Genomic DNA, 13,456 nt, shown 5'->3' with positions numbered 1-13,456 from the left:
AAATGCCTACTGCAACAATACCGAGCATCCGTGATGGAGATACTCTGTGGCACCGACAGAATGCCATCCCGTCCTCCGGAGCGGTCAGCTTTCTTGAAGGTGAAGTGAGCGGGCAGCGAGTGTTTTCTTTTACTGTTGCTTCATGCCTATTCAGCTGGCTTTCTCAGCCTCTGGCCTGTCATTGCTGCAGGTGAAGCAATCACAGAGAAAATCTTGGGCTATAGGATGCTCAGAGCCTGCAGGGAACTGTAGGCACAAGTGGTGGTTCTTTCTGAGTGAGTTTGGGCCAAGATTATATATATATATATTTTTTTTTTTTTTCTCTCCTGGAAATTCATCTTCTAAACTGAATAGAAGATAGTGTGCCTCCTGCAAGGCCTGTTCAATGGCTGTGTGGAGTGATAGGGCTTTTCAACCAAAGTTGTGAGATTGTTACGTTTTAGTCAACTTTCTTTCCCTTGCAGATGTTCTTAGCAGAACGTGCAGCTAATTTGAACTAAAGCATTAAAGTTAGAAAGGAATGTGGAACAGAAAATGTGTATTCATACAGTTGAGAGAATATTAAGAAACTGAAAATAGGGTCTCAAAGCTGTGCGGTCACCGCAATAATAGACATCATTATTAGCAATTCTTACAAATATGCAGAGCAAAGTTTGTTTTACTTTATTAATAATTAAAACAGCTTCCAGCCTCACCGGCCAAGATGTAGTAACGCACCATGTGAATCACAGAAATTCATGTGCATTTTTCCAGGAATGTAATTTGAATTTAATGCCAAAATAAAGCATCAAAATGAGTGATTTTTCAAATCTTTGGATAATATTTAGTCAATTGTTAGTGCTTCTTATGACTGTTACAGAAATGGGATTGAAGTTTGTGGACTCTTCTGATTGAAATCATGGCAGATTTAGTTCTATTTCCTAGGTGAGAAAGCCTGAGGTGCAAGGGCAGATGAGAAGGACTTTTACAAGATAAAAATTATCATTGAGGGCATGTGGGTCTGGAGGGGAGCAGAGCTGGCATTTTTGGCCCAGCAAATATCTGCCCATCTGCTCTCTGTCAGAATATGTTAGAAGTGCATCTGGACCCGTGCCCCAGAGTTGCAGCTCCGAGCGGGTCGTGTGCTTGTCTCCACGACAACTCAGGGAACTGTGTAAACTGCTGCGCTCTGAGCCAGATGCTTCTCTGCACATGTGGTCTAATTAGATGGCATTTCCCCCCCTCGCAAAAGAGTTCAGAAATTTTGCATGGTTTCCATGTCAAAAATGTGTAGCTGAGATAATGGGAGTTGGGAGGAGTCATGCGGCCAAACGCTAAATGATTACACTTGCTGCAAAGCTCGGCTTCAGTGTCTGTGAGCCGTAGATTTGCCGGAATGCAGAACAAATTCCCTTCGGTTGCTTCATCATGGATTGAGTAAAACCTGTGGGGGAAGTGGTGAAAGGAAAAATCTGCTCTATTTTTTTTCGTCCTCATGCTGGATGCAACTTTCTCTCTATGAATATACCAGGAAAGAATTGGGGGACTGAGACTGATTACATACTGTGAAATAAATGCTTGCAAGACACAGCATTCTCAGTCTCTCAGAGGCGGGATTTTTTTTTTTTTTTTAAATAAAAACTGCAAGAAGTGCAGTGTTGTAGAGGAGAGCCTGGGGGGAAAATAAATCAAATGTAACTTATAAAAAATGATACATGCTAATGTGGCGGGATCCTCAGCTACTGTGAGGTGGGGGAAAGGGTTTAATTTGGTGCCAGTGATCGAGGAGCTCTGTTAAAAGTAATTGAAAAGTAGCACAGTTTTTGTGATTGTACTAATGGGACTTTTTGTGTGTCTTACCTTCTCATGTGGTAAAATCTGAGCCTCTTTCTGATAAACGAAGAATGAATGAACAGTGAAGGGAGAATGAAGAATTCTTGCTTATTTTAAAAGGGAAATGCTTTACTGTGCTTTTTTCCACCTGAGAGGAGAAGCATTTTGAGCAGTTGTGGGCTTGATTTCTTAGTTCTTTTCCAAAAGTTGTTTGGGCAGACGTACAATATAAATATACTAATGCTCTGTAACGAGCAGCATAGAGGCAAGTGTCTTTGGTATGGCAAGGTCCAGTTGCTCCCAGGAATGGATGCTGTTGCATCTTCAAGAGTCTAGTGACCTAAATTATTGATTTATAATCTCACATGTGTGATAAATAACCATAGCAAGCATATGTGTGTATGCATTTATATAGTAATCATTGACCACTTAGGTTTCCCCAGAGACCGTTACGTGACTTGAACAGAAAGGAATGAAACCTTTTTCCAGTGTTCCTAACCCAGTGCCTTTGATTATCTCTCTCGGGCGACATGATAAATTCCTTCTCTAAAGTGACTTCTTTTCTAGCTGTGTTTTTTCATGGCAATAGTTGAGGCTTCCACACCAAATTATCAAGTGGCATAACATGATGACAAATCAAACCTCAGTGAGTTCTGTTATAGTAGTAGCACTTACTTTGCCAGAATATTGTATGAAGGAGGTGGCATTGCACGTCATGTTATCTCGTATCTTGTGCATTAGTGTATCTGCCAGAGACTACATGTCTCTAACTCAGTGAAAATTTCGAGTTTAGTTCTATTATATCGATTTTATTTATAGACATGGGGGGTTTGTTGCTTGGCTAAGAGAGTGGGATTTTATGACCTATCTTTATGACTAAAGCTTCTCTCACATTGCTTTGGTTAAGTTAGAAACAGTTTATTCTCCTTCTGCATCTATATTAGCACCTAAATATTGTATTAAAATATTTCAATCTTGAAAACAACTGTTTTATTCAGTGTTGGTTTGGGCATCATGATACAAAGGAGTCCTATACGTCTTGCACAAAACCATATTTTCAACATATTTACTTGGGTGAATCCTGGAAGCTTCATTGTTTTGGATGCGTTTGGCTTTTTACGTGTATCTAAGAAATCAAAAGAAAGCAAAATATTAACATTTGTGACCCTTAGGCATATTGGTCATTTCTAAATCTTGGCCAATCATTTACTGGTTTTGCGGAGTTTGGTTGTTTTTTTTTCCTATTTTAACAAAATATTCTGTATTCTGTTGAGTTTTAATAAAGGCAACAAACAACCAAAAATCTTGTCATTTGTCTCATAGGAAATACTTTGTGTAGATTGTGTTTCCAAGCACACTTTTGTTATTTTGTCGTAGTATAAAATAACTCATATAAAGAATTACACTGTGATTTTTCTCCTTTTTTGTATTGTCACTAATGCTCCACAATAGTTAAAATAGAGAAAGGTCTTTTTATTATAGGGAACCTGAATTGGTAGCTGCTTTGCATGCAGAACATACTAGCTTCAATGGGAGTATTGCTCATGGAATGATTGCAGAACTAGGCCCTGAAATTACCTTGCCAGCTAATGATAAAATCACATGCAGGCCACAGGGGTTTTTGTGGAATAAATATAAGAGTGGAACAATATACAGTACATATTATACCAGTAATTTAAAGCATATTCAGGACAAAGAGAGAGTTCCTAGTATAGGCAGCATCATAGAGATTTGCTGTATCTGATAAAGATTAGGTTTCTCAGCTCATAATACCATACTATTACTTTTCTTTTGTTAGTCTTTCAACACCTACACTCATGCATTGACACAATATCAAGTAGGAAGAGGAAGAATAGCCTTGTATTTAAGGTACTGAACAGGGATTAAAGAAATTTCGGTTCTTTTCCTTGGCTCTGCCAGAGACTTTTGTGACCGTGCACAAGTTACTTATTATTTTCATGCCTCTATTCTTGATCTGTGAAATGGTGATTTTTTTTTTTTATTTTTTATTTTTTCTGCCCCCCTCCCCCAGCCCTAAATGCTTTCTTGCTGGCTCCTTTGCACTTTATCTTCCAGGTTTGTTGCTTGAGTTCTAGAGACGTGAGGCTGTTATCAGTTGCTTAGGGATAGAAAACGGCTGGGTGATGTAAGTGATTCAGAAATCAGGGCAGGCAATGGCTTGAATTAGCCATATAAACACTTTGAGAGATGGCTTGCTCTATTACAGTGAAGTAGTTTCATTATTTGTGAATATGAGTTATGTGTCATTTTACTTGGTCTAACATGAAAATGCCAGGTATCCTAATAAACTAAAAGGGTTCGAAAGGAGAAGCAAAAACATTGCTATGTGATGTGAATTTTTTCCAGTTACACATTTTTTGTTGTTTCATTTTTTATTTGAAGTTGGTTTGGTGCGGTTTGTCAGATCCTGTAATGGTGTTGGATATTACCGTCTGAAATAATGTATAAAGGGGTGTTGTGGAATTTTCACTGAATCTATCAGTATCTGAGCAGATCTTCTTACAATGTTTTAACGCAAATAAATCTTACTGTGTGTTTTTTCTACAAAAGTTTTGTAGTAATTTTAATACACCTGAACTTTTTTGATCTGAAGGCATTTTGAATGTTGTGGAATTGATTACAGCTTAATAATGCATTGCATTATAATAATACTTGTATTACTAGGGTTCTAAAAGAAGCACAGGCCACAGAGTTCTAATTAGTGTTAAAAAAGATTTTGATGAAGTCTGAATATCTGAGTATTGTAATTTCACATTTAAAGTTGAGTTATGTGTTTAAGTTGCTTCATCCTAGTTGACAGCCTGCTGGTGAATATTCATGGTATCTTCAGTGGTTGTAGGAAAGAGATACATGTCCTTCCTGAGAATGCTTTAATTTTATTTGGATTTTGGTCAAGAATGTATTTGTTGATATGAGTCTGCTTTTTTCCTGCAGTCTAACTCAGAGCTCCAGTTGGTATCTAGTTTTATAAAGGAAACTACATAAGAATTTTGAGAATGCTTACAAGGTAAAATTTTGAAATTTGTTAACTTCCAATATCTATGGAAGTTAATAAATTATATATCTATCTATTATCTTCCAATATCTTTCCAATGAGAAAACGGTTACAGCCAGTAACCAGAAACAACTCCACATTTTTGCAAACTTCTCCTGTCCTCTTGTTAGTGTGAGGTGTGTTCTGCTTCTTCATAGTCCAGTCGGAAAAAAACACTTCTGTGACATTTAGTCATGTCCAAGTTAGGAGTTTGGGGAAGCATGTTAAGTTATTTTGTGCACTGCAGAACATGTCTGTCTCATCTCATGTGATTTGTCTGTCAAGGGATGTTTTGTAAAAGCAAGCTCCCAAGCTCTTGTAAGGGTAATGGCTCGGTAGGTGACTACAGCTTGCTGTATGTGCATATACCCATGATCCACAGCACAGGTATACATTAAGTTTTGACGCAGGACATTTTGAAGGGGGTGTTGATGCGATTAAGTGTTATGATTGGTGTCAGTGATTTGACTGACTTGCAATCACCTTTCTCCCCTTTATTTCTCCTTCAGTGATATTATTACATCTTATTAGAGGAGTTATCAGATCACATGCAGAATAATGACAACTGTCAGAAATTCCAATTCACCAGCAATTGCAAGGTTGAGAATTTAGAGAAATGGCCCATTTTGTTTGATACTGTAAATCTTATAAAAAGTATCTATAAGAAGTATAGATACTGTAAATCTGTTTTAAAAAAAAGAGGAAAAAAAAAAAAGGCAGTAGGGATATTCACTCTTGATGTATCTCTGCCAGAGGTTATATACTCTAGTGAGGACCATGGGGAAAAAGAAGTCTGAAATTGAACTGGTAATGGAAATGGGCATTTACGTGAAGCAGTGAGTGTTTGGACAGTACAGTCTGTGTTGGTAAATATGTGGGTTTTAAATGCTTTTCAAGATTACACTTAGGAATACTAATTTATCAGAAATGGTAGTCTCTTTGTGAACAGACTCTTAGTTTTCTTTAGAAGAAGTGTGGTCAAATCTCTGAGCACATGATTTCTTTGTTCCTGAGCAGCATCTTGAAATGCTAATAAAGCTATGGTATCATTTGCTTAATGCAGAATATTTGATCTATGCTTTCTTGATTCCATTATGACTGAGGCAGATGCAAAGAGCTTTCTTGTGCTGAACGTATGTAGTAGTAATGAGCGAGTTTTTTGTCGTTAGAATTGCAAGCCGAATGAGCTAATGTCCTATCAGGTGTCTGTCACCAATTTCAGATTTTCTTTATGGAATCCTGCTGGCTGACTGACGATCTTTCTTCAGCTGTGATAAGCTAATCTTTCTTTGACATTGTATTCACAATTCTTGAAAGGTCTGCAGAGCAGTTCCTTGCTTTTGGTTGCTGTTGCATCTGACGTTGACATACATATCCAGATCAGTAAGATCATTCTCCTATCTTAGTTTCATTATAATTCTGGATGGAATTAAGGATGATGATTCCTAGAATATCCCTACAGGCTTTACTTTGTCATTTGCAACATAACCAATTTTAGTAAAGGATGTGGTTATTTGCAACATCTAGGTAGTAATAAAACAGTGATATATGAATCTCTTGCATGTCCTTGTTCTTGCTGTATATTTGGGGGTTTGCTGCATAGTATACTGACACTAGACTTACAGCTTGTAGACTGTCAGTTTGTGATCTTGTGCTGCACCTTTAAGTTCCACCCACATTTTTTCATGTCACGACTGGTTTACAGAGCAGCTCTAATGGCTTGTGTATTTATTAGAGAGGCTTTGAAAGAGCACCTGCATAGTTTAAAGGCATGCATACAGCAGCACAAAATTCATTACCGGGTACCTCACGCTGACCATGATAATGCAGAAGATATATGTAATATCTTCCATGGCATAACTTTTAGGATTGTCTAAACAAAGTCTTCAGGTTTGGGTTGTTGGGTTTTGGTTGGGGTTTTTTTTGGGTTTTTTTTGGTTTTTTTTTAACCTTAGAATCAAGTTTTGTAAAATCTTTGTGTGTGCAGGAGACTCTCGCTGTTGACCTAATTTGAACCCTGTCTGTATTATCTTAGTGATTTCTCCAGCAGTCACAGGCTGACTTTAAAGCCCCGTTATCCAGATGCACACTTTGGTGTCTCCTCTCTTGCAGGACTGGGAATAGTTAGACTTAACATGAGTTATTGTAGCACCTGTCTGTCTTTCCAGAAGTATCATTTGTGTTTGCCTCTGTCCCTTCCTCCAAGTCCTTCTCTAATCAGTGCTGTCTTCTGTCCCACATATTTTTAGTCCCTTATATTCACTGTGAAGGTTATTGCCATAACCAGTTAGCTGGCCTGTCTGCGTGTGTTGTAGGTCGGACAATTCAGATATGATACTTCTCTCACTGACAGTAACTGTCTGCGTGAGGTCCTGTACCCTCTTCTGAAAGAAAGTTTTTCTTTCTGAGGAAAAGCGATTTTCTTGAAAGATGGAGGGTCATGGTGACATTTTTACAGCATAGCTAGTCAAAATTGGGCTTTATCTTTCAATTTGCCTTATGGCTTCTTAATATATAACAGCAGGTTTCATGAAACTCTAGAACAGTCTGAAATAAGCCCTAGACTCCTTTCATTTTTTCACTTGCTGCCTTAAGTAGTTTTAAACATTATTTTAGAGTGTGACAGAATTCAGATTTAAAAATAGGGCTGGCAACAGATCAGGTGTGGACTGAAACTTTTCAGCTTTTTAAGGGGTCAGGAGATAGCAGCACTGCCCTGATGAACTTCATTATGCCATATGAATACAAAATACTCGTAGAAAGGGAGATTTGCAAAGGCATAAAGAAAAGGCACCTATTTTTTCAATGCATCTAGGAGCCTTAAATCTTAGTCTTATATTTTAAAGTTACTTCTCTTGTGTTAAGAGTGCAGATTAAATGTCTTTGAAATGTGTGCATTTTTTTATTAAAAAAAAAAATCTCTGATCCAATCTGGAAATACAAGTGAATTATCTAACATTACAGATCAAATCAGATTCCTCACAGGATCGAGTTGTGCGCACATTTAGCGCATTTGCGATGCCCTATCTTAGCCTCTGTTATGCATTTGTAGTTGGCGAGGGGAGTAATGGATATTTAAGGTGCTGACGAATCAAGGCCTAAATGCTAATTGTTGGAAACAGTTGATGGGTTTATCAGGACAAGTTATTATAATTCTTTTACATGTGAGCAAGACCATTCATTTCACAAAATATCTGCAGTTCTTAGCATGTCCCCTTGTGTATAATGTCATCTGTCAGTAAAAGCAGAGCTGATTAGCTTTATAATTTACAGTTAACTAAATCTGTCAAGAAAATGGTCTTATTGTCCAGCTTGTCTTTTTGTAATGAAGCTGTGGATGGGGGTTAGCAACAGTGTGTTCACCCTTCTGGAGGTCATGGAGGATGGAAGGTACTAATGCATTCTAAGCTGAAAAGCTCACGCTTGACCTTGATGATTAAAGTTTTTCCTATCGTCTAGCAGCAGTTAAGCCTGAATTGTCTCTTAAGAAGTCAAAAGGTCTAATCAACCTAATGAACAAACTCAATCATTAGTACTTTGGTGAAGGAAGTGTGTTAACACTATAATACTACTGGGCTCCCCCAGGTGCAATATGTGTGTTTATAGGAATGGTACATAGCTCAATTGTGAGAGGAGAAGCTGGTGTCATTGTGCTGGATGGACAATGGAGTAGGGGAAGCTTATGCTTGGCAGGGCATAGTTCTTTCCACAATGTTCATACTCTTCTCTGACCATGGGAGAAATTTTGGATTCTTGTAGATTATACGAAGGGTTGCTTGTTTCCTTTAAAGTGTTTTCTAAGTGAGGATTAAATGAAAGCTAAACCTTCCTCTGGTGAACTTCTTCTCTGATCATGGACTAATCTACACTTTTCTTCATGTATTCCTCCCAGCTCTTTTCACACTCCAGATTGTATCTATGTCAGACAAATATTTTTCAGGCACCCTTTGTTACGTTCTGGTAGCTGAATTTGATGGGAAAGCCTTTTTCATACTGGTCAAGTAGATGTTACATCCTGTTGTTGTACTGTTGCCTGGAAAGTGTCTGTCGCTACAGTTTCTGTAGTAACAGATGCATTTGCAATCTCCTAAGATTTTTTTCTTACTAATTGTAGTGCTCTGTAGTATCCTGACTCTTCCTTCCTGGTACCTCAGAGAGAGTTTAAACAAATCTCAGGTGGGATGGCAATAGCTGAATATGATATATGAAGTTCTTGGATGGGGAGCTTATATTAGTCCAAATTGTCAGTCCCATCTCTAAATCAACTAATGGCTTTTTCCATTTGCCAGGTTACCTCTTCCTCAAAGTCTTTTTTTGACACTTTCCTGTCATGCAGAAGTTCTGTCCCTTTCTGCCATGTACTAACATGTGTGCATGATCAGCTGTTAGTCATTTAAATGCATTAAAACCTTTCAGACAATACATACCCTGAGTTTTGAGACAGAACATTTGTCATGGCAGTAGTCTGTGTGTAGTGGAGACTGCCATCAGTGTCTTGTATACCAGGCACATACCAGCCAGACCTGTTTTTCCAAACATTTTTCATTTGTTTACTTCGAAACAAAGTCTCTTATGATTCTTTATCCTGATGAGAGCAAAACGACAAGTTAAAAAAGCTGTTTTTTCGTACTCATGTTTCTTACCCAGAGAGATTGTAGTGATTTTGTTTTTCCCTATAAATACCTGCTGGAGTAAATCAAAGACAGGCTATTATCTTTAAAATTATCCTGAAACTGTAGCTGTCACATAAGAAACCTGCCTTCTTTTCCAAAACCATGGAAATTCATTGGCCCAAGGAAAGGGTGACAGAAACTACCCTAAGAGTGACTTCTTCCCTCTTTGAAAGAGGCCCACCCTGTGCTTAGGCAGTCCCTTGCAGTTGATCCTTTTCCTCATGTTAAGAGCAATTTGTGACCTCTAGCATTTGTTGACTGCTGGGTTAGAGGTGGGGTACACGGTGTATCGCCTTGGTGATTCTGATTGTCCAGTTCATTGGGGGCCACAAAGAAATTTTTTACTGTGGTCTGATTATTTGAAGTCAAATATTTCCTTCACTTTCCTCATAAATTACATTAAAACCCGATAGAACTGTTTGCACCATGTAGTTACAATGGCAAGGTCGTTTATGTCAAAGGACAGGCAATCGGCAGTGCCTATCAGCCGTCAGGTTGATAAGCTCTGGAGCAGGACCAGACGTCAGTAGGAAATGTATCAGTGAGGAAGTCTGATCGATTGTGAACTCGGGGAAAAAGGTGAATACCTAGGGATTTTAAGAAATGTGGGTGTTATCACAGTTTGCCCATACTTTTGAGGAATTAGTATCCTTTTATTGTGGATTAGGTTTTAGAAGTCCTGGGGCCACATGGTGGCTTCCAACATAGATTGGTGATGAAAAACTAATATGCTCAAGCAATGCTGTGGCATTGGGTTTTTTTGAGCACAGTCATTTCAGTGGCCGTGTTATGCTGACTTTACACAGCCAATGGTAAACGAGATTACTAATATAAGAAGCTTTCAGAAATGGAACGATACCACCCTTTTAAAGAGGGTGGTTTGATTTTTGCTATCTAATGTTGATTTTGAACACTTAACACATGAAGAGTCCAAATATATTATCAGTATGAAAAAGCCTCCATATTAGTTATACGTCAGTATAATAATTCTTTGATAATTTCTTGGTTTTAATTCAATAAATATATTTGCTTGCTTCATTGAGTATTTGTAGATTTAAGTGTGGAAGAAATTTGTGCGCTTATAGCAGATGCACAGCAGACTTCAGGATTAACATAACCCATTAAAATAAGATAAAAGTAGAGCTGCAAAACAATTTCCGCCTTTTGCCAACAAGGTTGTGAAAAAGAGAAATTTCACTCATTCAGTGTATGAAAGTCTAATCTTTCTGAACCATGGAGAGGACACAGTAGACATTCCTGACTTGTTTGTGTAGGTTAACTGGCCGGGTCTACTGAGGCAGATAAGCAGAATATATAAAATTCAGATGACTTTGTCGTATTCTGTGGACATTAAGCAAAATTACCTTTTTGGATTATGACAATTCCTTCACCAGCGTTAGCAAAATGTGTGTAAAGCAAATGTATTTTATTTTGATGAAAAGCAATTTGCCAGTTTCCAACCTGTTTCTCAGTCACAGGTTTGAAACCTGGAAATAAACTACAGTTTACTCAAAGTTACGTAAGGCCTACTTTATCTATTTGTTTTGGAAGGGAAGTAGATACAATGGAGACAGTGTGTTCAAATGGATTCAGACAAAGCTTTTTCAGTGTCTATTGCTCTGAACTCTACAGGGTGAACCCATCACTTTTTGTGAAGAAACATTTGTGTCCCATCGTTCTGCTGTCATGAGGCAGTTTCTGCAGAATGCCATTCAGCTCCAGCTCTTTAAGCAGGTACTGACTTAATTGCTCTAATGTAGAAGCAGATTCTTTAACAATACAACTGTGGTTTTGGAGGGCTGTTCTATATTCCTTGATCTGTCAGCCACATAATGAGGAAAATTCCTGTAGTTGGCAGCACCTTAATTCCTGCTTGCTGGCTGTTCTCACTTTCAGGTGAAATAAGGCTTTCTGTATTTTAAGAGGTGTATTTTTTTTTTCCCCTAAAGGTCTCTGTGCTCAGTTTTGATCTAAGCATACCTAGACCCAGTATATTTGCTGTAAACTTTGTACAGAAAGCATATTACTGTTAACATGATACTACTGCTTCAAGGAAGCTGAAAACTTGCGTATATAGACAAACACATGAATGCTGTTTTGGTTTTTTTTCAGTGAAGCAGCATACCTTTTTGCATTGGCAAACATTTTGCCAGTTTTGGTTGTATTTTCATTCTGTTTAGAGTCTCTCCCTGATACGAACATTGGGGTTATTCTAGCAAATGCAGAATAAAGTCTTTCTGAAAAGATAAAAGATGGGATGGTTGATTTGTTTACACTCTCTTTTAACACTGATGTAGTTCATCGATGGCCGTCTGGATCTTCTTAACTCTGGCGAGGGCTTCAGTGATGTTTTTGAAGAAGAAATAAATACAGGAGAATATGCAGGTAAGAAATACAGTATTTTAAAGTAATTTCAGACATTGTTCTTGACTTGCTGTTTGTGGGCCATCCTGATGTAGTGAGTCTTTGTGTTTACTCCCCTAAATAAATGAGGCTACAGTGATCCCTGTAGGTTGAACTGTCTTAAATTTTTGTTCTTTCCTCTGTCAAGAACTTTGTTTGAGTAATGTATTGTAGTTTGAGTAAAGTATGTTCAGTCTTAAAAAACTTCAGCTTTACCGCTTGGCTAAAGTACAACTAAAAGAGTTCTTGCAGTGGAGGGTATTGAAAAACCTTGACTTTACCTGGAACCACCTCAAATTTCTTTTAGTGATCTTAAAAAAACACTCAGTGTTTTCAAATGTCTGAAAGACAACACTGATAAAATAGAAATGCCCCTTAGCAAGTAAAAGAAAAATTGTAGATATCTCATCAATTTTTTGGTGTTGTGTTTCCATTAAAAGAAAAGGATGGTTGTCCTGTTCTATTTCTGTACTGTTCGTGCTCCTGGAACCACTAAGTGCTAACTTCACATTTCTAGCTTGTTTTCTATTTGGTAGAGAGTTACAGTTTGTTTGGTTGGTTTTGTGATTCTCTCTAGGTAGCGACAAATTGTACCACCAGTGGCTCTCTACAGTAAGGGTAAGAATACAATATTCTTCTGACAGACATTCTAATTCTTATTGGACCATTGTACAGTTCTGTATGGATGTTAACGCTGTCCTCATGAACATGACTAACCTGTTTCCTGCAGTGACCAACTTGAGTTTAGTTGTAAGAAACTAATGGGCTCTTCAGATGAAGTAAAGAACAGAAGAAAAAACAGACTAAAATAAATCACCATAGGAATTCTCAAATTTTTGAATCCCACTTTTAATGTCTTGGAGACAGCTGGAAATAAGTTATTGTCATTTTAGAAAACAATGTGGATTCTCTTTCCTTTTAATAGAAAAGGAAAGACAAGGGAAAGTTGCCACACCAAAAAGCTCTTTATAAAGCTCAATGGTGTGCGGTGCTGAATGGGGACAGCACTGTTTGGGATGTTTGTTGTATCTCTTTGGTTTAGTGCTCTAGTTGTATAAATTACAAATTTAAATACTTTTAGAGAATAATATGTTATTATAGCTGATAATTGACAGCTGATTCTTAAAGTCTGCTTTGCATAAAGTGTGATGTATTGAAAAGTAAAATATTTCTGGTTCATGGGTGTGAGTCAGTAGGAGAGATTGTTTTCTGCAGAATTGAGTTTTGCAGCATTCCATTTGCCTGCTGTCCTGGTTATGGATGGAATTAGGTTCCTTACACAAAATGCTGGGCTCAATGTTGTCTTGATAATTTTGAACTAAATGTATTTTATAACAGTCATGCAAAAAAACCCATCATATAGTTAGATAGATAAAGATATATACGTAAATATATATAAATACATAGGATGATAAGTAACTGTAAAATTGTAAGAAAGGGGAATAGCTGAGAGTGAATATAAAAATACGTGTAAATAATTCAATGGTTTATAATTTTTGTTGAAGATTAATCG

At 37.5% G+C, this 13,456-nt stretch overlaps 1 protein-coding gene across 1 annotated transcript in view; it reads left to right on the top strand.

Moving 5' to 3' along the window:
* LOC104157625 (DENN domain-containing protein 1A-like) overlaps positions 1-13,456 on the top strand; it is a gene marked incomplete at its 5' end in the record, with an annotated part of 122,653 nt that overhangs the window by 64,909 nt on the left and 44,288 nt on the right. The window contains 3 exons of the mRNA XM_009695036.1: positions 11,173-11,274; positions 11,838-11,925; positions 12,521-12,561. Coding sequence (XP_009693338.1) covers positions 11,173-11,274; positions 11,838-11,925; positions 12,521-12,561 — 231 coding nt within the window. The remainder of the gene's footprint in view (positions 1-11,172; positions 11,275-11,837; positions 11,926-12,520; positions 12,562-13,456) is intronic.

Source organism: Cariama cristata, unplaced genomic scaffold, assembly GCF_000690535.1.
Source record: "Cariama cristata isolate BGI_N322 unplaced genomic scaffold, ASM69053v1 scaffold2962, whole genome shotgun sequence".
Classification (NCBI taxonomy): Eukaryota; Metazoa; Chordata; class Aves; order Cariamiformes; family Cariamidae; genus Cariama; species Cariama cristata.
This window is presented reverse-complemented; position numbering and strand designations above follow the sequence as displayed.